Raw genomic sequence first — 23,642 nt, 5'->3', positions numbered from 1 at the left:
AGGAAACTTGGCTGGTAGATAATTCACTTTTCACCTAAAACCTTATTTTAGTCTTCCGTAAAGTCAGGACTTAGATAAGCTGAAAGTCTTTTGTCTGCTGACTCACTGAAAACAACATAAACAACTAACACTTAACAAGTAAGCATTTTTTTCCTGCTTTGAAAGATTTGTAAAGCAGTAGATACCTCGACTTTGTTTCGTTTTCCCCTGAGACACTTGGGAAAGTACGGGTCTTCCCTGAAATATCTCTTAGCGGCCTACTAAGTAGACATCTATTCCAGAGGACAATTTTTTTTTTTTTCTGAAAACAAACTGGGCTTAGGCTGACAGGATGTTATTTATGTTTTTCAGTTGTTTTCATTGCTGTGTGCAAACGGAGGACCTTGAACTGGTCATCTCTAATGATACATACTTCGAGTTCAAAGAAAAGGTACTGAAGTGGAACCAAAGTGACTGAATGCAGTTACTGAAGCAGACAGCAAGTAGGGCAGCGTTCTAAAGGGCAAAGATGAAAGAATAAAGTTGCTTTTATTGTATGGCTCTTCTTCAGAAAAACTCATACAGTAGTTTTAAGTTATTTTCTCCACTTAATTGCGAATGCTCAGGTTTTTCTGACAGAATGCTAAGTGAATCATTTTCTTAAGCCATATGATGATCACTATTGAGTTAAATGCTTTAAATTATCCAATTGTAGAATGAAAAGCTGTTCTTTAGAAGTTCTTAATAAGTCAGCTTGTTCAGTTCAAGTAGAGGAAGTAAAAATCCAGGTCAAGGTGGTTATTTTTTTTACCATCTCTTTCACTTTCCATTCTTGCCTTTCAACAATACTGATAATGATGCACAGTAAGGATACAAATTCAAGATAAGATAATCTGGCTAATCCTCTGAGTAGAAAGAAAAATATGTCAAGAGTTTATCTTTAAGTTAGATAATTTTTAAATTTAGATATGTGAAAATCCAAAGCATATATTAAATACGAAGTTACCATAACATAGGTTGTATAATAAAAGATTGAATAAAGAAACTAAAGAAAATTGTTTTTATTTTGTATTTTTTTTGTTCTTTATGTTTCTATAATCAATATTCCCTTTTTATTAGCTATATAAAGCAAATTTGCTTTGAGTTCACTTCAAAGATGTCAGTCTGTTTCATCAGACACCAGGCTTAGTGAAAATCAATAGTCAACCTGTAGCTGCAACTAGGTGATCAAAAAAGAGTTAATGAAGATATATAGAAATAAAGGTTGATTTTAATTCTTCCTCTTCTGTTCGCTCAATCAGTTACTAAGGGAAGAGACACTTCTACTAGCTTTGACATGCCATCTGCTCACATGTTATCTTTAACTAGGCTCCATTTAGTGTTCACAGCTATCATGCATAAGACAACAAACAGAACAATGTAATAGTGTAATTTTCTTAAAGTCTTCTCTCTTTTACATCCAAAGAATATCAATTTGAAAACTTCTCACTTTTGAACTTTTTGCTTAATCTTTTTTTTTAATTAAAGAGTCTCTTAAATGCCATAGTCTTAGCCAAAGGGCCTTGTGCTTGCCTGCTGCCACATTGTATATAGTAAGTGAACAATGGCTACTTCATGTCAAGAAGAAAGCTGCCTCCCAGAATCTTGATTTCCCTTCCCCAAACAAAGAATGCTATTTTTTCTAGGCTTGTACCTAGAAGTAGGATCTTGCCATTGCTATCAGCATTATACCCTAATATTCCAGTCTTATTTCTTTGTATCAAGCAGTAAAATTCTACAATGTCTCCTCAAATACAGATAGTCTTTGATTTGCGTGGTTATGGTATTCATGAATTTCAGTTACCAATATTTCATTAAATACCAACAAATTTCAGTTATTATAATACGATGGTAAGCAAAAGTAGGTTTACAATTTGAATACATGGAAGAGTATATTCTTGTAATATGATTTATTAATTATTGTATTACTTATTTGTGGTACAACTGTAAACCTACTTTTGCTAACTCCTGTTTATTAATTGTGAGTAATTTGCATAAAGTACAAACTTTGTTATTAGCTCTTCAGTTCACAAGTCGCTACTTAAATAACAAATGCTCATCTTGATCAGTGACCAATCACATCACTTCTTTCAAAGTCAGAAGGTGATTAGTTATAGTACTTCTGTTATTGAGTTCATGAACAGGTCGTTATGTTGTCTTGTTTTCTTCTAGTGATAGATGTCATTTTATAAAATAAAATGAGAACTGGCCAACAATGATGTAAATAGAGTATAAAGCAAAAAAGTGATAATGCTGGAAATAAAATTACAGTAGAATCTCAGACTTCTATACTCAGATAGTTAGGATTGACTCTGGAGCATTAAATAACCCCATATTCTCCTTAAAATACTGGGATCGCTGTACAAAGGCCATGTAGTCTGAGCTTGTACTGAATACTTCAAGGAATGCTCTTAGGCAGATAAGCAAGTAGACCAGGAGGTTGCTTGTGGTTAAACATTATAAACATACACAGAAACTCTACCTGCCCCAAAATTAGAGTTGGATCAAAGTAATATGACATTTAGCATCAAGAGTTTCCTAAAAGTATGGTATAAAGATATATATATTTTTCGCCTGACCAGGCGGTGGCGCAGTGGATAGAGCATCAGACTGGGATGCAGAGGATCCAGGTTCAAGACCCCAAGGTCGCCAGCTTGAGTGCAGACTCATCTGGTTTGAGTAAAGCTCACCAGCTTGGACCCAAGGTCCCTGGCTGGAAGCAAGGGTTCACTTGGTCTGCTGTAGCCCCCCTAGTAAGGCACATATGAGAAAGCAATCAATGAACAACTAAGATACTGCAATGAAGAATTGATGCTTCTCATCTCTCTCCCTTCCTGTCTGCCTGTCCCTATCTGTGCCGCTCTCTCTCTCTGATATATATATATATATATATATATATATATATATATATATATATATATATATATATATATAATTTTTATTTTTTTCTAAAACAGGGGTTAGAAAACCTTTCCTATAAAGGGCCAGAAAGTCAAAAACAGTTTTTGTATATCTTCTCATGAATTTCTTTGGTGTAACCTTGTGGTCTTATAGAGTGAAAGCAGCCATAAACAATGGGTAAACAAATGAACAAGTCTCAATAAAACTTTATGGTCACTGAAATTTGAATTTTATGAAATGCAAATATTCACTAAATGTATCATGAAATATAATTCTTTGTTTTTCTCAACCATTATAATGTAAAAATTAAATCCATATAAAAGATATAGTAGGCTAAATCTTGCTCTTGGGTCATAGTTTGCCAAACCTTATTCTTCAAATACCAATAAAATATAAATATTCAGAAAAAGTAGCACTTAAAAATGTTTATTGATCATAATAAAATCAAGAAGTTTTCACTTTAGAAAGAAACAGATTGAATATTCAGATAGAATTTGCTTATAATATTTCACTTATCAGGCTGTTGTAGCCAGCCTCTACAAGTAGCAACACCATCCCTCATCCTGACTTTCCATGATTCTTTCTTTAGAGAGAAAGATGAAGACAAATGGAAATAGGTATATTTCTCTATATATGGAGATATATAGTATACGTGTATATACACACACACAAATATACTTTTACATAGCAATCTGGAAATGGAATACACCACTCTGTTTACAAATTTCACAGTAATAGTATTAGATTTATAAGCTCATAGTTGGTTATTTTCCCCTTATCTATGTTGTTCTGTATTTACCAGGATTTCAGTGCATGTTCATAACTAGAAAGCACAAAATTTTTTTAAAATTATTTTTATAAGTACAAACCAAAACTATTTTAATTTTCTTGGAATTGTCTAATAAACAGACAAGAAATAAATCCAAAAGAGATTGATAGAAATGTTTCTAATTAACCAATAGCACCAACTTTTAGTTCATAGCCCTCATACATCACATGTAAGTGTAATACAATGCAAATACTTAAAAGTAAGCAATTAATGTTTTACTTTAAAATCAAACTTCTAAAGAATTTATGATGATTTCTCAGCAGTTTGTGATAAAACTTATCAAAACATCAGCAAATTTATTGATGCAATTTATTGCATTGATTTAAATCAGCATTTCTTTTCAGTTGACATTATTTGAAAAAAAAATTCTCCTCATAAGAACAGGTTTTATTTATTGAATTTTTAAAAACAATTTAAATTTATAGTTACCATCATTTCTTATTCATAGTAAAACAAATATGGATACATATATTTGATTTTAATTGGCCTTAAACATGCTATACATGTAGATTCTTAAAGATTTATCTTTCAGTATTTTCCAAGTATAGCACTAAATTAAATTTTATGTCCAAAACACATTGAAAATTTACATTTATAATTTGATTCTTTTTCATGATTTGTGTGATTCAGCATTCTTGACTGTTGTTTATGTTGGAATAAAAGGCATTTACCTTATACAACATGGTAATTACTTATATAAGTGCAATTTATATGAATACCTTATTATCTCATTTTCTTTCCTTTGTCACATCACTATTATTTCATAGAAACTTTATAATCTCATGCCTTCAAATATGGTTAGGCCTTACTCTGTACCATGTTGAGAAAGTTCAGCCCCAGGTTACTGCTGAGTTCTCTAGTAGTCTCTTTGGTATCAAACATATTAGAATGTTTTGGAATAGTTTAGTCTCTTAACATAGTATATCTCATTTAATTATCATATATTTTAAATATCATATGATACTGAGAAAGGGTAAAGTGTTCTAGAATTTTATGTGACACTCCTGAATTTGAACAGACATTTATCTGATTTCAAAGAATGCTTTATCCTCTAGGGACATCGCCTGCTTTTGAAGACCTCTGGAGTTCAAATCCAAATCAATTATGCTAAGCCATTCACTGAAGATTGCTGTGTCTTTTCTCCATTAACATGCTTTCATTTTCCCCACTGTGTATATTCCATCCCTGAGGGATTTCTCTCCACTTCTGAAGATGTCAAACTCTTGAAACTGCAAACTTTCATTTGCTGTACTTCTTGTCTGAAATATACCACCACAACCACTCTGCCATTCCAATAATGTGCTAAAAACTAATGTCTAATAATTTTTTTGGTTTCAGCTAGGAAAAAAAAAAGGCAGCAAGTATCAAACACTTCTCCCATGCTTCCCTATTTCTCTAGACTAGACTGGGTTGGCTCCCAAGCCTTTGTTTTGATTGCACTTGCAATGTCTTTTTGTAACAACCATTTACTCATAAATATTTGGCTTACTATTTATTTTCACAAATTAACTTGGCAGCTCTGTGAGATGGGGGTCACATTCATAATGTTCATCATGATCACAAACTCTTAGCAGAGACCCTATTACAAAACAGATGTGCAAAAGATGCAAATCATTATGTTTATTATTATTATTATTATTATTAGTGATAGAGACAGAGAGAGGAACAGATAGGGACAGACAGGCAGGAGGGAGAGAGATGAGAAGCATCAATTTTTTGTTTCACCTTAGTAGTTCATTGATTGCTTTCTTACATGTGCATTGACCAGAGGGTTACAGCCGAACCAGTGACCCTTTGCTCAAGCCATCAACCTTGGGTTCAAGCCAGCGATCATGGGGTCATGTTTATGATCCCACACTCAAACCATCAACCCCTTGCTCAAGCTGGATGAGCCCATTCAAGCTGGTGAGTTCAGAGTTTTAAAATTGGGTCCTCAGTATCCCAGGCCAATGCTCTAACCACTGCACCATCACCTGGTCAGGCAAGATGTGCATCATTATTGAATGCATACTAATGTGAATATAAGAAGAAAGAAGAGGAGAGGAGAGGACTGTGTTCTGAATTTTCATATCTACAGAAAACTGTACCTATAGTTTATAAGTTCCATGAAATAGCAAACTGTATCCCAGTTATCACAGTGCTGAAGAGGAGGAACCCAATAAATATTTACATAGTCCTTTATAAAGCATAATACAAACATGTAAATAATTTCAAAAAATCTCATTGTGTATTGTATATCATATGCTATTGTATGATATTGTATACAATAAATTACAATTTTTTCCTATGATGCATTTTTTCTTTTACATTTTCATTCTTTTGCCTCAATACCTTTCAGAAAAAGAGAACATAATTTTAAGATAACATTTTAATGCCTATTTAGAAATAATACAAGTTAATAAGGTGTGGAAAATACTCCATAAATATTAAAAACACAATAGAAATACAAGGGATTACTTTGAAAAGTTCCTAGTTATTTTTTAAACATCCTGAAGAATTGGGTTTCTATGTGTTCTTGTTTCACCAAGAAAAAAATAGGTTTATGAGGTATAGTTTTTGGTTTTATTTATTTATTTTTTTGTATTTTTCCAAAGCCAGAAACGGGGAGGCAGTCAGACAGACTCCCACATGCACCCAACCGGGATCCACCTGGCTCGCCCACCAGGGGGCGATGCTCTGCCCATCCGGGCCTCACTCTGTTGTGACCAGAGCCACTCTAGCGCCTGAGGCAGAGGCTACAGAGCCATCCTCAGCACCCGGGCCATCTTTGCTCCAGTGGAGCCTTGGCTGCGGGAGGGGAAGAGACAGACAGAGAAGAAGGAGAGGGGGAGGGGTGGAGAAGCAGATGGGCACTTCTCCTGTGTGCCCTGGCCGGGAATCAAACCCGGGACTCCTGCATGCCAGGCCGACGCTCTACCACTGTGCCAACTGGCCAGGGCTGAGGTATAGTTTTAAGAATTAGATTTTTATCTGAATTTATGAAATATATTTAATATCCAATTATTATAGAGCTAAAGATATGGTAAGAATTCTTAAAAGTTCCTTTAAGTATTTTTGTTTTTACATTTCTGATTTAATGGGGAAGTCTTTTTAAACCCCTTGTATTATAATATACATCAAAGCATCTACTTTATTGGATAAGTGTATCAACAACTAAATTTTTAGTATTATTCAATTTTGAAACAAAAAAACATTCATAATTCCTAAGAAAGTGTATTTTTAAAGAACTTCTTCAATCTTAAAAGACTACTGTTTAAGACTTAAGAAATTCAGATTCTGGGAAACAGTTTAATTAATTAGATTCCACATTTTCATATTCTTTTAAGCTACAGTGACTATTAAATTCAAGAGATTTAAAACTTCAAATTAGTCATGAACTTTTGTTCTTTAATAGTATAGTCATGTTTATATGAATATTAATTTACAGTTTATTTTTTAGTCCTACTCTTAAGCTGACCAGATTCAATCATGTTTTTATTTACTTTTAAAATGGTCATGTGCATACAATACAATACACAGATGATGTATTTCATGATTGTATACTGGAAAACTTTATAAGTTTATTAACCAATGTCACCCTGATAAATTCAAGTAAAACTAACTAAATAAATAGCAGTTACTAAAAAAATATGTGCAGATTTACAAACAGAATTGATTTTGTCTGAGAATTCATTTTGTAGAATACAATGTTCTTTAAAAACAAACGCCACTCACTCACCTGTGTGTGAAGTATATGACTGTTTCGCCACTGTGTTGCGCACTTAAGACGAGTGCATAATGGTACTGAATTTGAACAGTGGTTGAAAAAAAAAGTCACTCAATTCCTCTTAAAATTTGATAAACATATATAAAACTGTTGCCCATTTATGAAATCTGAGACTTGAATGACTATTTATTAAAATTCACTAGTAATCAGAGTATTTACTTTTACAAGTAAAATGAACATATTATAATGTTACAATAAACTTTGCACACTTCTACTCCAGAAAATGACAAATTATGTCCCATAGTACATGTTATTTGAGATATTGACTACTTGTACAAGGACAACCTAAATACAAGTTAATTTTTATTTTCTTTGCTTGAAAAATTTCTTTGACATTTTGGTATAATTTCTAACAACTTTTCAGTCAGACTTTTATCTTTTCTGTTTAACCACTTTTTCAAAAATGGTTTTAAACCAATATATCTTTCTGACATGTTCTCTGAAAGCAGCAATTTTCAACCTTTGCTATCTCATGGAATTCATAAATTAATTACTAAAATTTTGCAACACCACAAAAATATACTGTATTTTTTGCCATTTTGAATGAAAAAAAAGTATAATTTTGATTCATTCCCACTGGATTGCTATTATTGTGTAGTTTGTTGTCATTTTTTTTTAATTTTTTTATTTTTCTGAAGCTGGAAACGGGGAGAGACAGTCAGACAGACTCCCGCATGCGCCCGACCAGGATCCACCCAGCACGCCCACCAGGGGCGACACTCTGCCCACCAGGGGGCGATGCTCTGCTCACCGGAGGCAACGCTCTGCCCACCAGGGGGCGATGCTCTGCCCCTCCGGGGTGTCGCTCTGCCGCGACCAGAGCCACTCTAGCGCCTGGGGCCGAGGCCAAGGAGCCATCCCTAGAGCCCGGGCCATCTTTGCTCCAATGGAGCCTCAGCTGTGGGAGGGGAAGAGAGAGACAGAGAGGAAGGAGAGGGGGAGGGTTGAAGAAGCAGATGGGCGCTTCTCCTGTGTGCCCTGGCCGGGAATTGAACCCGGGACTTCTGCATGCCAGGCCGACGCTCTACCACTGAGCCAACCGGCCAGGGCCAGTTGTCATTTTTTAATTTGCAAATTGAAGAAAAAAGATGTCATTGCTCTTGACTAAATTGTCAGGTATTGCATGTTTTAAAAATTGTTGTGGTACATCAGTGTACCTGCTGTGGCCAGTGGCTGAAAAATGCAGGTCTAAAGCAAGAGCTCATATTAAGGAGAAAGGAATGGAGGAGACAGGGAGGCAGGAAGGGAAAGAAAGGAAAAGGAAGAGACAGTAATGCCATTTTCCTAGGTTTTAAAGCATCATATTATTTACACGTTTTAAACTCAAAGTTCTGCTTTTATATGTTAATACACTTAGGCTCATTTAATGTGATAATTACTAGAAATCAATATCCCAGTAAACAGGATATTTAAACAATTTTTTTTGTTTTTAAAAAATTAAACTAGATAAAATAATCTAATAGCTACAAGACGAAAATAAGAATGCATCATTTTCTATTGACGATAATGTTTTTTATTTATATAAATTATTAGCTACAATTTAGGATTTTCTTTCACAATAGTTGAAGTTAGTTTTCTTGCTTTTTTTCTAATTCTCTCATAACAAAGCTCCTTTAGTAGAGTTTGAATAGGTAATTGCATTCTGTTATTACCAACTGCATCTTATACATGAGCATGTAATATATTATGGATAATTAGATCATTTAGTAGATACAAGCATATGACATATTATTTGTCTATATACTTGTTCAAGAAAATTAAGACCTACTTAAGAATGGCTAAAGAGGAAAATTATTGATAGAGATTTAGAGATTTCTTTTTCCTATCAAGAAATGTAAGAACAAAATCTTCAAGTTGTATGAGTTCAATTTTTTCCCATTTATTAACAAAATTGTACAGATTTCTGATGCACAATTCTACAACACATCATCTGTGCACTGTATTCTGCATTCACTGTCATAAGTCAAGTCTCTGTCCATCACCATAAATCCCTCTCCTCCACCTGCTCCAAGCCTCTTCCGCTTGGCAATCACCACATTGTTGTCTGTGTCCCTAAGTTTTTATTCTCTTTTTTTTTTTTTATATTTTTGTTCAATCCTTTCACCAGCCCTCACCCAGTACTGTCAGTGACAGCTGTCAGCTCTCTTTCTTTGAGTTTGTCTATTTTTCTTGTTAATTCATTTTGTTCATTAGATTCTACATATGAGTGAAATCATATGGTAGTTGTCTTTCTCTACTGGCTTGTTTCTTTTTTTTTTTAATTTTTATTTATTCATTTTAAGAGAGGAGAAAGAGAGATAGAGAGGAGAGAGAGACAGAGAGAGAAAAGGGGGGAGGAGCTAGAAGCATCAATTCCCATATGTGCCTTGACCAGGCAAGCCCAGGGATTTGAACCGGCGACCTCAGCATTTCCAGGCCGATGCTTTATCCACTGCGCCACCACAGGTCAGGCTCTACTGGCTTCTTTCATTTAGCATAATGCTGTCAAGGTCCATCCATGTCTCAAAGGAAAGATTTCCCTCTTTTTTATGGCCAACTAGAAGTTCATTGTGTAAATGTACCACAATATTTTCATTCCTCATCTACTGATGGATACTTGGGCTGCTTCCAAATCTTGGCTATTGTAAATAACACTGTTATGAACATAGGGGTACACATATTCTTTTTAATTAGTGTTTTGGTATTCTCCCAGTCTATGGTGTTTAATTTTTAAACAAATCATTCACTTTCTTTTGAAGGCCAAATTTGTTAAAAATAATTAAATTTGTAAATAATAACTGCTTATTTTTTACACTCATTTATAATTATTTATTTATCTGACTGGCTTCTGTATGAAATTCTCAACTCTTCACAAGCAGAAACTCTGTTCATAATATTACTTTCATCAAACAAGTACTTGGCACATTATATTTCCTTTACTTAGAATAAAAATATAAGCCCTGGCCAGTTGGCTCAGCGGTAGAGCATCAGTCCAGCTGGTGGATGTTCTGGATTTGATTTGCAGTCAGGGCACACAGAAGAAACAACCATCTGTTTCTCTAATCCTCCCCCTCTCTCTATCTCTTCCTCTCCTGCAGCCATAGCTCAATTGGTGTGAGTGAGTTGGTCTCAAGCACTGATGGCTGGCTCCATGGCCTCTGTCTCAGTCACTAAAAAATCAAAACAAAACAAAACAAAAACCAACAAGAAAAGATTTTGTTGCTGAGAAATAGAGCAATAGCCTCAGATGGGCAGAACATCGCCCCCTAGTGGGCTTGCTGGGTGGATCCCAGTCGGGTGCATGCAGAAATTTGTCTTTCTGCCTCCCTTCCTCTCACTAAAAAAATGAAAGAAAGGAAGGAAGGAAGAAAGAAAGGAAGAGAGGGAGGGAGGGAGGAAGGAAGGAAGGAAGGAAGGAAGGAAGGAAGGAAGGAAGGAAGGAAGGAAGGAAGGAAGGAAGGAAGGAAGGAAGGAAGGAAAAGAAAGAAATTATAATTCTCAATATACCCCAAAATAGTGTGTTCTAAGTGCTTTAAATCTCCTTTTTTGTTTCATATGAAATCTTGTATAAAATGCATAAGAGATAAAGAATTCAAAGATGGGTAAGAAGCAAAGTCAGCAACAACAGACTGAAAACAAGAGGTGATCTTTTAACTGTTCCCTTAATATTAACTTGTAATAGATAAAACTAAGTTTATGTGATGTGTGTTGATAGTATATATTCCAATGTTAAAATTGTGTCATGGTATGATACAGGGCATGTATTATATGTAGATTTAAAATTATATACCTTTGTTGTTATCCATTCCTCCTACAGCATACAGAGTTCCAACTGTAGATTTTCTAGGTTTAGTTCTTGGACTCTGCATTAAAGTTCGTCTTTCTGGCAATAGGTGATATTTCATTGCTTCCAGAATCAACTTTTGACATTCCAGATCATTCTTAAATAACGCATGGTTTTCTAGATCAGCCAATATCTGTAAATAACACACAATCGCTGTTAATGTTTTATAGAAATGAGCATATGACATTAGTAGTTAAAATGAGAAGCTCAATGTTTATATTACCCTTTTATTTAAAGGCACAAAAAATGCAATCAGAAATAATTGTATTGACAAGAAATATAAGTAAACTGGTTGCTTCTAAGAGAAACAGAATGCACATTGTTTTAAATTCAGTATTACTTATTGCCATTTTAATACACAGAGTATAAAGGAAATTATAGAAATCTCTAGTTACATTTTTTTCTCTTATGAAAGCTATCTATGCATCAAGTATAACTGTTTATGTTGGCAATAAATATGTCAGATGGAGAAAATTAAAATGTAACCATAAACAAATTAAGTCATAACAAACTTTCATAAATACAGTGTGGGGCTAAAGTAGGTTTATAGTTGTTCCTATAAAAAATAATACAATAGTTAATAAATAATAATACAAGAATAAACTGTGTTTCACGTACTCACAACTATGAGGCTCCTTTTGCCAACCTTGTGTTTATATACTTACTTTAAGATGTTACAGGTCTAGTTTAAATGATTTTCAGATTAGAAAAAAGTCAGTAAAAATGAAAACAAGTTAAAGAAATAATTTCCAACAGTGAAACTAAAATTTTGTTTTTCAAACTTCCAACAGCTGAGGGAAAAATAGAGTAAGAGTAGCAGCATAAACAGAGCGTCTCTTTTGGCTGCACCAGGTTTTCATCTCCACAGATTCTTCTGTGTACATTTCTTTGAACACATCTATAGTATGCTCTATTTCCTCTTCCTATGTGGCTCTTCATATTCTCTTTTTCTCTTGATCTTTTCAGTATCACATTCTCTTTCTTAATGAATCAGTGTGTCATTTTGAGTGACAGTTAAACTGTCACAGAGATTTAGAAAATGAATAAGTAATTAGTGAAGAAAATTTAACATTGGCTCACTGACCTTTTCTCCTACATTGGCAATGTTTATTGAGTGAGTAAATTAATATAGGATGGCAGCATGTAATTAATTTGTTTTAATGCTATAATCTTAAACTTAATTAAGTATATTTATTTAGCCATTGTAATACATAAATTAGAGTTGAGGGTCCCAGAAAGAATAGTAAAATCATGTAAGATGTGATCGTAAAATCGGAAAAGATAAACAGAATAACTCTGAGGCTTAATGTGAGTATAATGCATTAGAGTTACCAGATTCTTTGCAATTTGGAATGGAAGATGTTTAATTATGTCAGGCTATGTTTCCTTTCTTGTTAACTAAACCTTCCTATCCACTTTCTTTCTAAACACTAAATAAGAAAAAAAAAATAGAGAAAGGTGAAGGCATTAAGCCCTCCCCCCTCCAATAAAAAATAACCTCTTAGAGACAACATTATGGTGATTACCAGAGGGAAAGAGGAAAATGAAATGGGGAGAGATAGAAGAGGGTAACTTAGAGATAAATGGTGATAGAAATATATTTGACTTGGGGTGGTGAACACACAATAGACTATACAGATGAGGTATTATAGAACTATTACACATGGGATGCAAATATAATTCTTTTTAATTATTCCTTGATTCTAGAGAGAGAGAAAAGGAGAGAGAAAGAGAGGCAGAAACATCTCTTGCTGTATGGGCCCTGCCCGGGGATTCAACCAGCAGCTCCTGTGTATCAGTATCATGCTCTAACCAAAAAAGCTACCTGGCCAAGGCAACATCTATATACTTTTATCACAATATCACCCCAATAAATTAAAAAAAAATGTTAGTAAAACTTTTTGAAAAAATATACAGAAAAATAGTATGGAATAAAGTAAAGGCTCTCCAGTGGAATATTTTTTTTTAAATGATTACTATTTAATTTTTTAAGTTATTTTTAACCAGCAAAAAGAATATCTATTTCTAACAAGAACCCAGTGATCTTTATAAATTAAAAATAAAACTGAGAGTTTTTATATGATTCTTCAGCATTTTCATATCTAAATATGTTTTTTTCCTCTATCTAAGCCTTTTTTTTCATTAAAAAGTAGAATGGTTAGCTTCTAATAATGGTGACAAATTTATATATGTCTGAGATTGGCTCCCATCAATCCCTTTTTTCTTCTCTCTTTATTTTTCAGTTTCTATGGGAAAATTTGAGATTAGTTGATCATAAAATAAACAAACAAAAAACCCTGTTTGTTTATTAGAAGGACACTCTAGAAATATTTTATCTAGATAAATGATTAACAAATTCTAAATTTAAAAAAATAGAAAAATATTCTAAAATGTGCATTTAATTTCTATGTTTTTTTTTTCTTGGAAAACTGTAATTTTCAATTAAAATGTTTAACTGGGAGTTTGGGTAATGGCTCAGGTTTTAGATAAATAGATTCATTACATAGATGTAAATATCATTAAATTTTGACATATGAATACAGGGGTCACTTACATTAATAAGATTTCTTATACTATCCTTGGTATATAGATAACTTTAACTGTTTAAAGTTGATTAGTTTTAGCTTAAAATGAACTTTATGCTTCTTGATTTTATTGGCACACAGAAATAATTGTAGCACAATATTTTAATAAATAGATTTAATTTCTAATCATTATGATTACATTTTTTAATTTTTCAATTACAGTTGACATACAGTATATTAGTTTTAAGTGCACATCCCAGTAATTAGACATTATATAACTTACTAATTGATCATCATGATAACTCTCCCATCCACATATTAACTAACCTGACCCTGCTTAGCTTCTGAGATCAGACAAGATCAAGTGCGTTCAGGGTGGTATGGCCAGACCATCACAATAAATCTCTTATTCATCTGACACAGTATATAGTTTTTAGCATATTATTGACTATATTCACCACATCCTCATGACTACTCTTTGTTTTTAATAATTTTATTTTTAATGGGGCGACATCGATAAATCAGGATACATATATTCAAAGATAACAACTCCAGGTTATCTTGTCGTTCACTTATGTTGCATACCCATCACCCAGAGTCAGATTGTCCTCTGTCACCTTCTATCTAGTTGTCTTTGTGCCCCTCCCCCTCCCCCTTTCCCTCTCCCTCTCCCTCCTCCCCCCATAACCACCACACTCTTATCAATGTCTCTTAGTTTCACTTTTATGTCCCACCTACGTATGGAATAATGCAGTTCCTGGTTTTTCCTGATTTACTTATTTCACTTTGTATAGTGTTATCAAGATCCCACCATTTTGCTGTAAATGATCCGATGTCATCATTTCTTATGGCTGAGTAGTATTCCATAGTGTATATGTGCCACATCTTCTTTATCCAGTCATCTATTGATGGGCTTTTTGGTTGTTTCTATGTCCTGGCCACTGTGAACAATGCTGCAGTGAACATGGGGATGCATGTGCCTTTACATATCAATGTTTCTGAGTTTTGGGGGTATATACCCAGTAGAGGGATTGCTGGGTCATAAGGTAATTCTATTTTCGTTTTTTGAGGAACCACCATACTTTCTTCCATAATAGTTGTACTACTTTACAGTCCCACCAACAGTGAATGAGGGTTCCTTTTTCTCCACAGCCTCTCCAGCATTTGCTATTACCTGTCTTGTTAATAATAGCTAATCTAACAGGTGTGAGGTGGTATCTCATTGCAGTTTTGATTTGCATTTCTCTAATAACTAACGAAGATGAGCATCTTTTCATATATCTGTTGGCCATTTGTATTTCTTCCTGGGAGAAGTGTCTGTTCATGTCCTCTTCCCATTTTTTTATTGGATTGTTTGTTTGTTTGTTGTTGAGTTTTATGAGTTCTTTGTATATTTTGGATATTAGGCCCTTATCTGAGCTGTTGTTTGAAAATATCATTTCCTATTTAGTTGGCTATCTGTTTATTTTGTTATCAGTTTCTCTTGCTGAGCAAAAACTTCTTAGTCTGATGTAGTCCCATTCATTAATTTTTGCCTTCACTTCTCTTGCCTTTGGAGTCAAATTCATAAAATGCTCTTTAAAACCCAGGTCCATGAATTTAGTACCTATGTCTTCTTCTATGTACTTAATTGTTTCAGGCCTTATGTTTAGATCTTTGATCCATTTTGAGTTAATTTTAGTACAGGGGGATAGACTGTAGTCCAGTTTCATTCTTTTGCATGTGGCTTTCCAGTTTTCCCAGCACCATTTATTGAAGAGGCTTTCTTGTCTCCATTGTGTGTTTTTGGCCCCTTTATCAAAAATTATTTGACTATATATATGTGGTTTTATTTTTGGGTTTTCTATTCTGTTCCATTGGTCTGAGTGTCTATTTTTCTGCCAATACCATGCTGTTTTGATTGTCGTGGCCCTATAATATAGTTTGAAGTCAGGTATTGTAATGCCCCCAGCTTCATTCTTTTTCTTTAGGATTGCTTTGGCTATTCAGGGTTTTTTATAGTTCCATATAAATCTGATGATTTTTTGCTCCATTTCTTTAAAAAATGCTCATGACTACTCTTTAACAACTAAACTTTAGAAAATTTGTACATTAGCTGTATGAATAGAGTAAACAATCTTAACTTAATAAATACTTTCAGGATGCCAAAATACAAAATCATTTAAATGAAAATTTAATAAAATATACTTTCATAATGGTTCAGTTCTGTGACTTCTTTAGTTATACAAAAAACAAAAACAAAACAAAAACAAAATAAAAGGAAAACTTATTGTATTGGTTTACATTACAATTTTTTATTTCCTTATACAATTTAAGACAATAAAGTAATATAAAATTGATTGATTAATATATCTTAAATAATTTTTTGATTTATAAATAAGAAAAGTTACTAACATTGATCACTAAACTATTTCTAAATTTTTCTAGTTTTATATTTTACATTGTAGAAAGGATACAGATAAGTAGATTATACAACATGTTTTAAATGTTAGTTTATATTATAAAACTTGTCAAAATGAAATAAAGTGTGTTTTCTTGTACAAAAATTAGACAAGTTTTCTGTTTCTAGTTGATTTGTTTCTTAAGGAAAATGTTATAGTTTAGAATTTTATAACATGATATATACATTGATAATAAAACTAAAGTTAAAGTTGCTAATTTTATCAAATATTTAAGTAGCTAAAAATTTATATATTTTAAAAACATATATGCAAAGATACATAAAGTTTACTTAAAATTTTTTATACTTAATAAGTAATTTTTAAAAAATGTAAGGAGTTCTGCAAAAAAAGATTTCAAATTTAAAAGCCAGCTTAACCATTTTCTCTGAAGTTGTGCCTTACTTTGGTATGAAACAATAATACTAGAAATGTTGTAAGAGAGATGAAATAGAGACAAGTTAAAATATCATAAGCAGCCTGACCAGGAGGTGGCACAGTGGATAGAGCGTTGGACTGGGATGCGGAGAACCCAGGTTCGAGACCCTGAGGTCGCCAGCTTGAGTGCGGGCTCATTTAGTTTGAGCAAAGCTCAACAGCTTGGACCCAAGGTCGCCAGTTTGAGCAAGGGGTTATTCGGTCTGCTGAAGGCCCACAGTCAAAGCACATCTGAGAAAGCAATCAATGAATTCGATTTTCTGTAATAATCCAAGATTATTATAAATGTCCTCTCCCTTATAAAACAAAAGTTATGTTTTTAAATTTTTTAAAGTTTTAATGAAACCTGAACTATTGTGTCAGCATTTTGCTTGTCAAACTTAGAAAAAACATCAATATGTTTCAATAATTTTATACTACCTAGAAATATACTTGTTTATTGTAGAAGTATTTGCATAATAGTTGTCTAAACATTGTATTTTGTTCTTAAGATAGTACATACCAATAAGCTATGCAATCAAGAATAATCATGGTATAATTCACATAAAAACACAAACTTTATGTTTCTCAATATTTTCACTGTTAGTATTTAAACTTAGTTCTTAAGCTTAGAATAACTTACTACCACCTTATAAATTAATTGTATATTAAACTTGAAGATTTCAGTCTACAAACCAGTATGTTTCAGAATGATTTGTAGTCTAGAAGATATGTCTTGTTAGAAATAAAATATCTTGAGACTCAATATGAATAATAACAGAAGATATATTAACAATTAAAATTACATAAAATTCTAAGAGGTTGATTTTTGAAAGTCACTTTGAAAATCTGTTCTCATTTTAACCTTAATAAGTTTTTGTTGTGACTATATAATGACCAGTGAGTTACAGGGTAAAACTGTAGCTGCAAGAAACTTGTATGAAAACATTGTATATGATATTTAGTATTGACTAATATCTAAAATCTAGAACCCTCAACAGTACCAGTGTTATAGTATTCAAATTGGCAGAAATGTCATTCACTTTTGACTAGAATAAATATATTCTTTTCAATTGGGTGCATTAAAACCACTTCTTTTCATACGTTGTTCTTAAAAATCATTGGTTTTATCACTAACTTTGTTTTGATTAAAAAAATAAAAAGATATGCAATTATAAAAACAATAGTTCTTAGAAATGACCATTTTATTTCTTATTAAAATACAAACGAGTTAATTGTTCATTTTTGAGAAACTGAACCACATACTTAAAATAGGCACATATTTATTATCAACATGAAAATACTGGTAAGGGTTTAACCTTGTGTGTTTACACATAGACACACCTCAAACTTTAGTTTTTCAAGAATATTTAGATGAATTTATTTCATCTGTTTGCAATAAGTTAAAAATTATGACTGAAACTATTGCTTCCTAAAAATGGCATGTATTAATCATTTAGCTAAATTGTGCATTGTTTTTTCAATCTAAATAAGAAAATAAAATTAATTTTTGTATCATTCAAAATACTATGTCTTTTCTGTCTAATTTACCTTAACATGTAATGATTCTCTGCACTAATTTGCATTTATAGGTACTCACCTAACATTGTAAATAACCCTTTTCTTATTAGGAGCAAATGGAATCTAATGAATGTTTTATATTTTCTAAACTACCTATTGTTATTACATAAAAGGCATATAACTAATTTTATATTAAAAGTTAAAAATACTTGCATAATAAAATTAACATAATTAAACTTCTCAATATATCATAAAATAATGTTATTATGCAAATATTACAGCAACACACTCCCATAAATTAAAAAAAATCTATATTACATCTATTTCTTATGTAAGAGTAATAATGCATGAATAAAAAATCTGTACAAAGCATAGGAAACACATCTATACCTTCCATCTGGTCACGGAAACCATTGGAAAGTGGAATGCAATAGCGAATAAACACTTTAAGAAAGATAAATTTAAACTTACTCTGTACCAAAGAATAACCTCTTCTAACACTACCTTTGGGCTATCAAGGGTATAAAAACAATCTCACATTTACATGAATGTGACAAAATTCCATATACTCCATATTATTGCATAATATTTCAGTTTTGTTTTGCTACTGGGTGTTATTCTAAAAAAACCCAATTTACAGAATTTAAATCTACAAAACAAACTCGAATCCTATCAGAAGTGACAGTCCTCAGAGAACAAGTGCCAGTTTTATACACATTCTTTCAAATTTTCTGCTTGGCAAAATGAGTAAGATGAATGATAAAATATTATATGTAATAAGCTGCATGAAAAATGATTTTATATTTAAATGTCTTTTAAATAGGTCTGATACCAATACAATATTTTCAAGTATTTTTATTAAAAAGTTTTTAAACATTTCACATGGAAACAATGATGAAATGATTACACTTAATGCAAAATAGACTGCTTAATAGTGTAAGGTGCTGGTGAAAGGAGAAAGTTGTCAACAAACTTTGTAGCAACACTAAATGGTGAGGGAGGTCATAGGTAAGGCTGTCTCACTTCATAATGGAAAACATAAACTATCTAACAAATAGAAAAGTTTTATGTGTATGTACTGCATTTCAGATTTATTTTCAAAGACAGAGAGAAGAAAATGGACAAGTGAATAGAAAATTTGGCAATGTAAGTTAGTTGGTTTACCAGTCCTTACAGAATTTCTTCATTATTATTTGAGTTTCTGCTGTGACTGGACAGTGTAACCTTGCACAAAGAGAAAATAGCTCAACTGTAGCCAGACTATCAGTCTGCAGCCTAAAAGAAACTCATCAATATGAGTAGAGAGATCCTCACATTACACTTAAAGTCCCATTAAGATTATTTAAAAATGATTTTAGCAAATGATAGAATCATAGATTTAAAAGACTGGAATATTTTCTTGTCCTTTATACTGTAATAATTAATATTCTGCCTAAATTATTTGAAGATATTATTTTTATATTTAAATAAATAAGAAAAGTAGATATAATAGAACTTTCTGTATTTTTTTAGTGTTATCATTTTTAAAAGGAAAGCACAAATCACTGAGGAGCTAAAGCTTATATCAGGTACAGATGAAGAATTCTTGCTCAAGCATTTGTAAAAGCAAGAAGAAACCATCGATGAAATAAGGAGCAGGTTCATTAAGTTTATTCTGAATACAAAAATATTTGATTGCCTTCAGATGAAAAGTAATTGCCTAAGTTGGCAGTATAAAGGAAAAAAATAATGATATAACCAAAAGAAGTAGAGCTTATAAAAATAACTCAAATAATGGTTCTTATTAACAACAAATGAAATTGGTTTTATGCTGTTATAATGTATGATTAACTTTTATTTATTTAATATGCAGTGGCGCAGTAGATAAAGCACCAACATGGAATGCTGAGGTTGCTGGTTCAAAACCCTGGGCTTGCCTGGTCAAGGCACATATGGGAGTTGATGCTTCCAGCTCCTCTCCCTCTTCTCTCTCTCTCTTTCTCTCTACTCTCTCTCTCTAAAAATGAATAAATAAAATCTAAGAAAATTAAAAAATATATGGGTTTGCAGTTTCATACGTATTTTGATAGCTTAGAATTCCTAAAACTGAAATATTTGACCCTCTACCTGGCTTGAACATGACCTCATACTGAAAAATTTCATCTCATTATAAGTAGGCTCTGGACTTTATATTCATTCATCCATCCATCCATCCATCCATCCATCCATCAATCCATCCATCCACCCATTCATCCATTCATTCATCCATTCATTGATTCCTTCAGAAAATATCTGGTCAGCAGAAATTTTTGCCAGTTGCTAGATCAGGTCCAGATACCAGCAATCTCTCTCACCACTTATTTATTCTGCTCAAATCTCTTCAATAAATTGTGCTGAGAAAATTGGAAAGCCAGATGCAAAAGAACAAAACTAGACTACAGTTTGACCTTATGCATAAAAATTAATTAAAAATGGATCATTCCTAAATATAAGATCTAAAACAATAAATTAAAGAAAAGAAAGCATATATACTAAATTTATGGATTTTGACATTAGAGAACATTTTGTCAATTTGACCCCAAAAGAAAGGGAAGTAAAGATAAAAATAAATGAAAGGAATTAGACCAAACTTTAAAACTCTTACATAGCGAAGGAAACTGACAACAAAAAGGCAGCCAACCAAACAAGAATGATATTCGCAAGCAACAGCTCCAACAAGAAGTTAATATCCAAATACATAAAGAACTCATAAAATTCAGTACCGAACAAACAATCCAATTTAAAAAATGGGGAAGAGATCTGAACCGACACTTCTCCTATGAAAACATACAAACAGCCAACAATATATACGAAGATGCTAATCTTCACCAGCTATCAGGGACATGCAAATCAAAACTATAATGAGATACCACCTCACGCCTGTTATATTTGCTGTTAGCAACAAGACAGGTGGTAACAAGTGTTGGAGAGGTTGTGGAGAAAAAACCCCACTTATTCACTGTTTTGGGATATGTAAACTCTTATAGCCACGATGAAAAACAGAATGGCATTTCCTCAAAACCTTTAGAATAATTACAATATAGCCCAGCAATCCCTCTACTTGAAAAATTTGAGCATATTCGTTTGCAAAGACATATACAACCCTAGGTTCACTGCAACATTATCACAGTTGTCAAGACATGGAGACAACCAAAGTATCCACCAATAAGGATTAGGTAAAGAAAATGCAGTACACATATACAATGAAATACTACTCAGCCACAGAAAAAATGAAATACTGCCATTTGCAATAACATGGATGGACCTTGATAATATTATGCTAAGTGAAAGATGTCAGTCCAAAAAAGCTAAGAACTATATGATTTTACTCACATGTGAGATATAAAACTGAAAGCAACAAATGAACAACAACAAAAAAAAAACCCCAAAACTCGTAAACATAGACAACTGCATGGTAGTTACCAGAGGGAAGGAGTAGAGAGGCGACCTGGGATAATGTGGCCCAAATATATGATGACAGAAGGTGGTTCAACTCTGGGTAATGGGCACACAACACAATATACAGATTATGTGCCATGGAGACATACATCTGAAACTGATATGTTCCTGTTAACTAATATCACCCCATTAATTTTAATAAAAGTAATGGATTTAATTTATTCTACTCAAACTTACCCTCCTCCCACCCCTTAGAACATTTTCATTAATATATTTACATCCAGGCTATATTCAAAACTATGCATTATATTCTCACTGTTTACAAGTCATTATTCAACATCTTCAGACCAGCATGCCAACAATTCTATAATGTAATTCCATAGTAACTATTCAGTCACTTTCAACAATACCCTAATGTACATTATTCTGTATTTTGTAATTTAGCTCTTCTGATATCTCTTATCTGAACAATTCATGCCTTCTTTAAAAAAAAAAATCTGTGTAATATCTGTAATGCCTTTTCCCTTTGGGGCTTTTATTAAAATATGACCCATGTTTTAAAGTACAGTTTAAGTTCTTTTACTTCATTGAAGACTTAACTAATTGTTCAGGTCATAGTCGACACAATTTCCTTATATTAGTCATGTCAGACTTTAATAGTTGTTATCTATGTAGTCATTTAAAGGTATATTAGTCATGCTAAGTCATAAATTTATAAGAAATCAGGAGAAACGTCTGGTAACTCTTGGGTACTATTTACAAGGTATAACCTCCTAGGAACTGCTCTTATATAAGTGATTGATCATTTACAATAATTATACTATCTATTAATTTATTTTTAAATAAAGTGTTCAGTATTGAAGTCTAAAAATATATAATGCATAAGCAAAAAATATATTCAATATCATTTCAAACTACTTGCATAAATTAATCATCTTCAGAAATATTTATAGTATTTCAGAAATATCTTTGCTTAACAACCAACCAAATATCTATATTTTTAAATAATTTATCCCATATCCAGTTGATGGCATGTTTATTTCCAGTCATAGTCAAGAGAAAATTATATTAGACAAATAATTTGGAATCTTGTACACTATTCTATTTTTTTTCCTAAAAACCCCCACAGTGATTGACATTCTTATTACTGTTTTGAATCATTAAGAAAGATTAATAATTTGAAATCTTGTAAGTGGTACAAACAATTATAAACAGATACAGACTATTCCCACATAGTGCCCTAAAACATAAACATTTGAAATTTACTATCTGGCTGTCTTCTTTTATTTATTTATTTATTTATTTATTTATTTATTTATATTTTTCTGAAGCTGGAACCAGGAGGCAGTCAGACAGACTCCCACATGCGCCCAAATGGGATCCACCCAGCATGCCCACCAGGGGTGATGCTCTGCCCATCTGGGGCACCGCTCTGTTGCAACCAGAGCTATTCTATCTCCTGAGGCAGAGGCCACAGAGCCATCCTCAGCGCCTGGGCCAACTTAGCTCCAATGGAGCCTTGGCTGCGGGAGAGGAAGAGAGAGACAGAGAGGAAGGAGAGGGGGAGGGGTGGAGAAGCAGATGGATGCTTCTTCTGTGTGCCCTGGATGAGAATTGAACCCAGAACTCCTGCACACCAGGTCAACGCTCTACCACTGAGCCAAATGGCCAGGGCCTATCTTTCTGTCTTATTTTAATTCCTAGGGTTACTATTGAAAATATTTTCTAATGCAACTTAATACCCTTACTTCATGTTAATTTTGCACTGTATTTGCAGACCAACCTTCTAATTTGACATGGCTATTGTATTTTCTATCACCCACATGAATGATCTCTTACATATTTAATATGATTTTTAAATCTTCGAACTCTCTAAATATTAGTTACTCAACTTGTTTTACCTGTGTTTTCAACAGACTTTTAAAAGTTTGTCTTTTCATATATAAATAAATCCCCTTGGGACTTAGGCTTTGACCTGTGATTTCTT

General features: G+C 32.8%; 1 protein-coding gene across 1 annotated transcript in view; it reads right to left on the bottom strand.

Annotated features, from left to right (window-relative positions):
• The window catches only part of KLHL1 (kelch like family member 1), a 451,195-nt gene that overhangs the window by 93,197 nt on the left and 334,356 nt on the right, over positions 1–23,642 (bottom strand). Inside the window, exon 6 of the mRNA XM_066383706.1 lies at positions 11,284–11,470. Within this exon, the coding sequence (XP_066239803.1) occupies positions 11,284–11,470 (187 nt within the window). The remainder of the gene's footprint in view (positions 1–11,283; positions 11,471–23,642) is intronic.

This window comes from Saccopteryx leptura, chromosome 4 (genome assembly GCF_036850995.1).
Source record: "Saccopteryx leptura isolate mSacLep1 chromosome 4, mSacLep1_pri_phased_curated, whole genome shotgun sequence".
NCBI lineage: Eukaryota > Metazoa > Chordata > Mammalia > Chiroptera > Emballonuridae > Saccopteryx > Saccopteryx leptura.
Note: the sequence above shows the minus strand (reverse complement) of the source record. Positions and strands in the feature narration are given on the sequence as shown.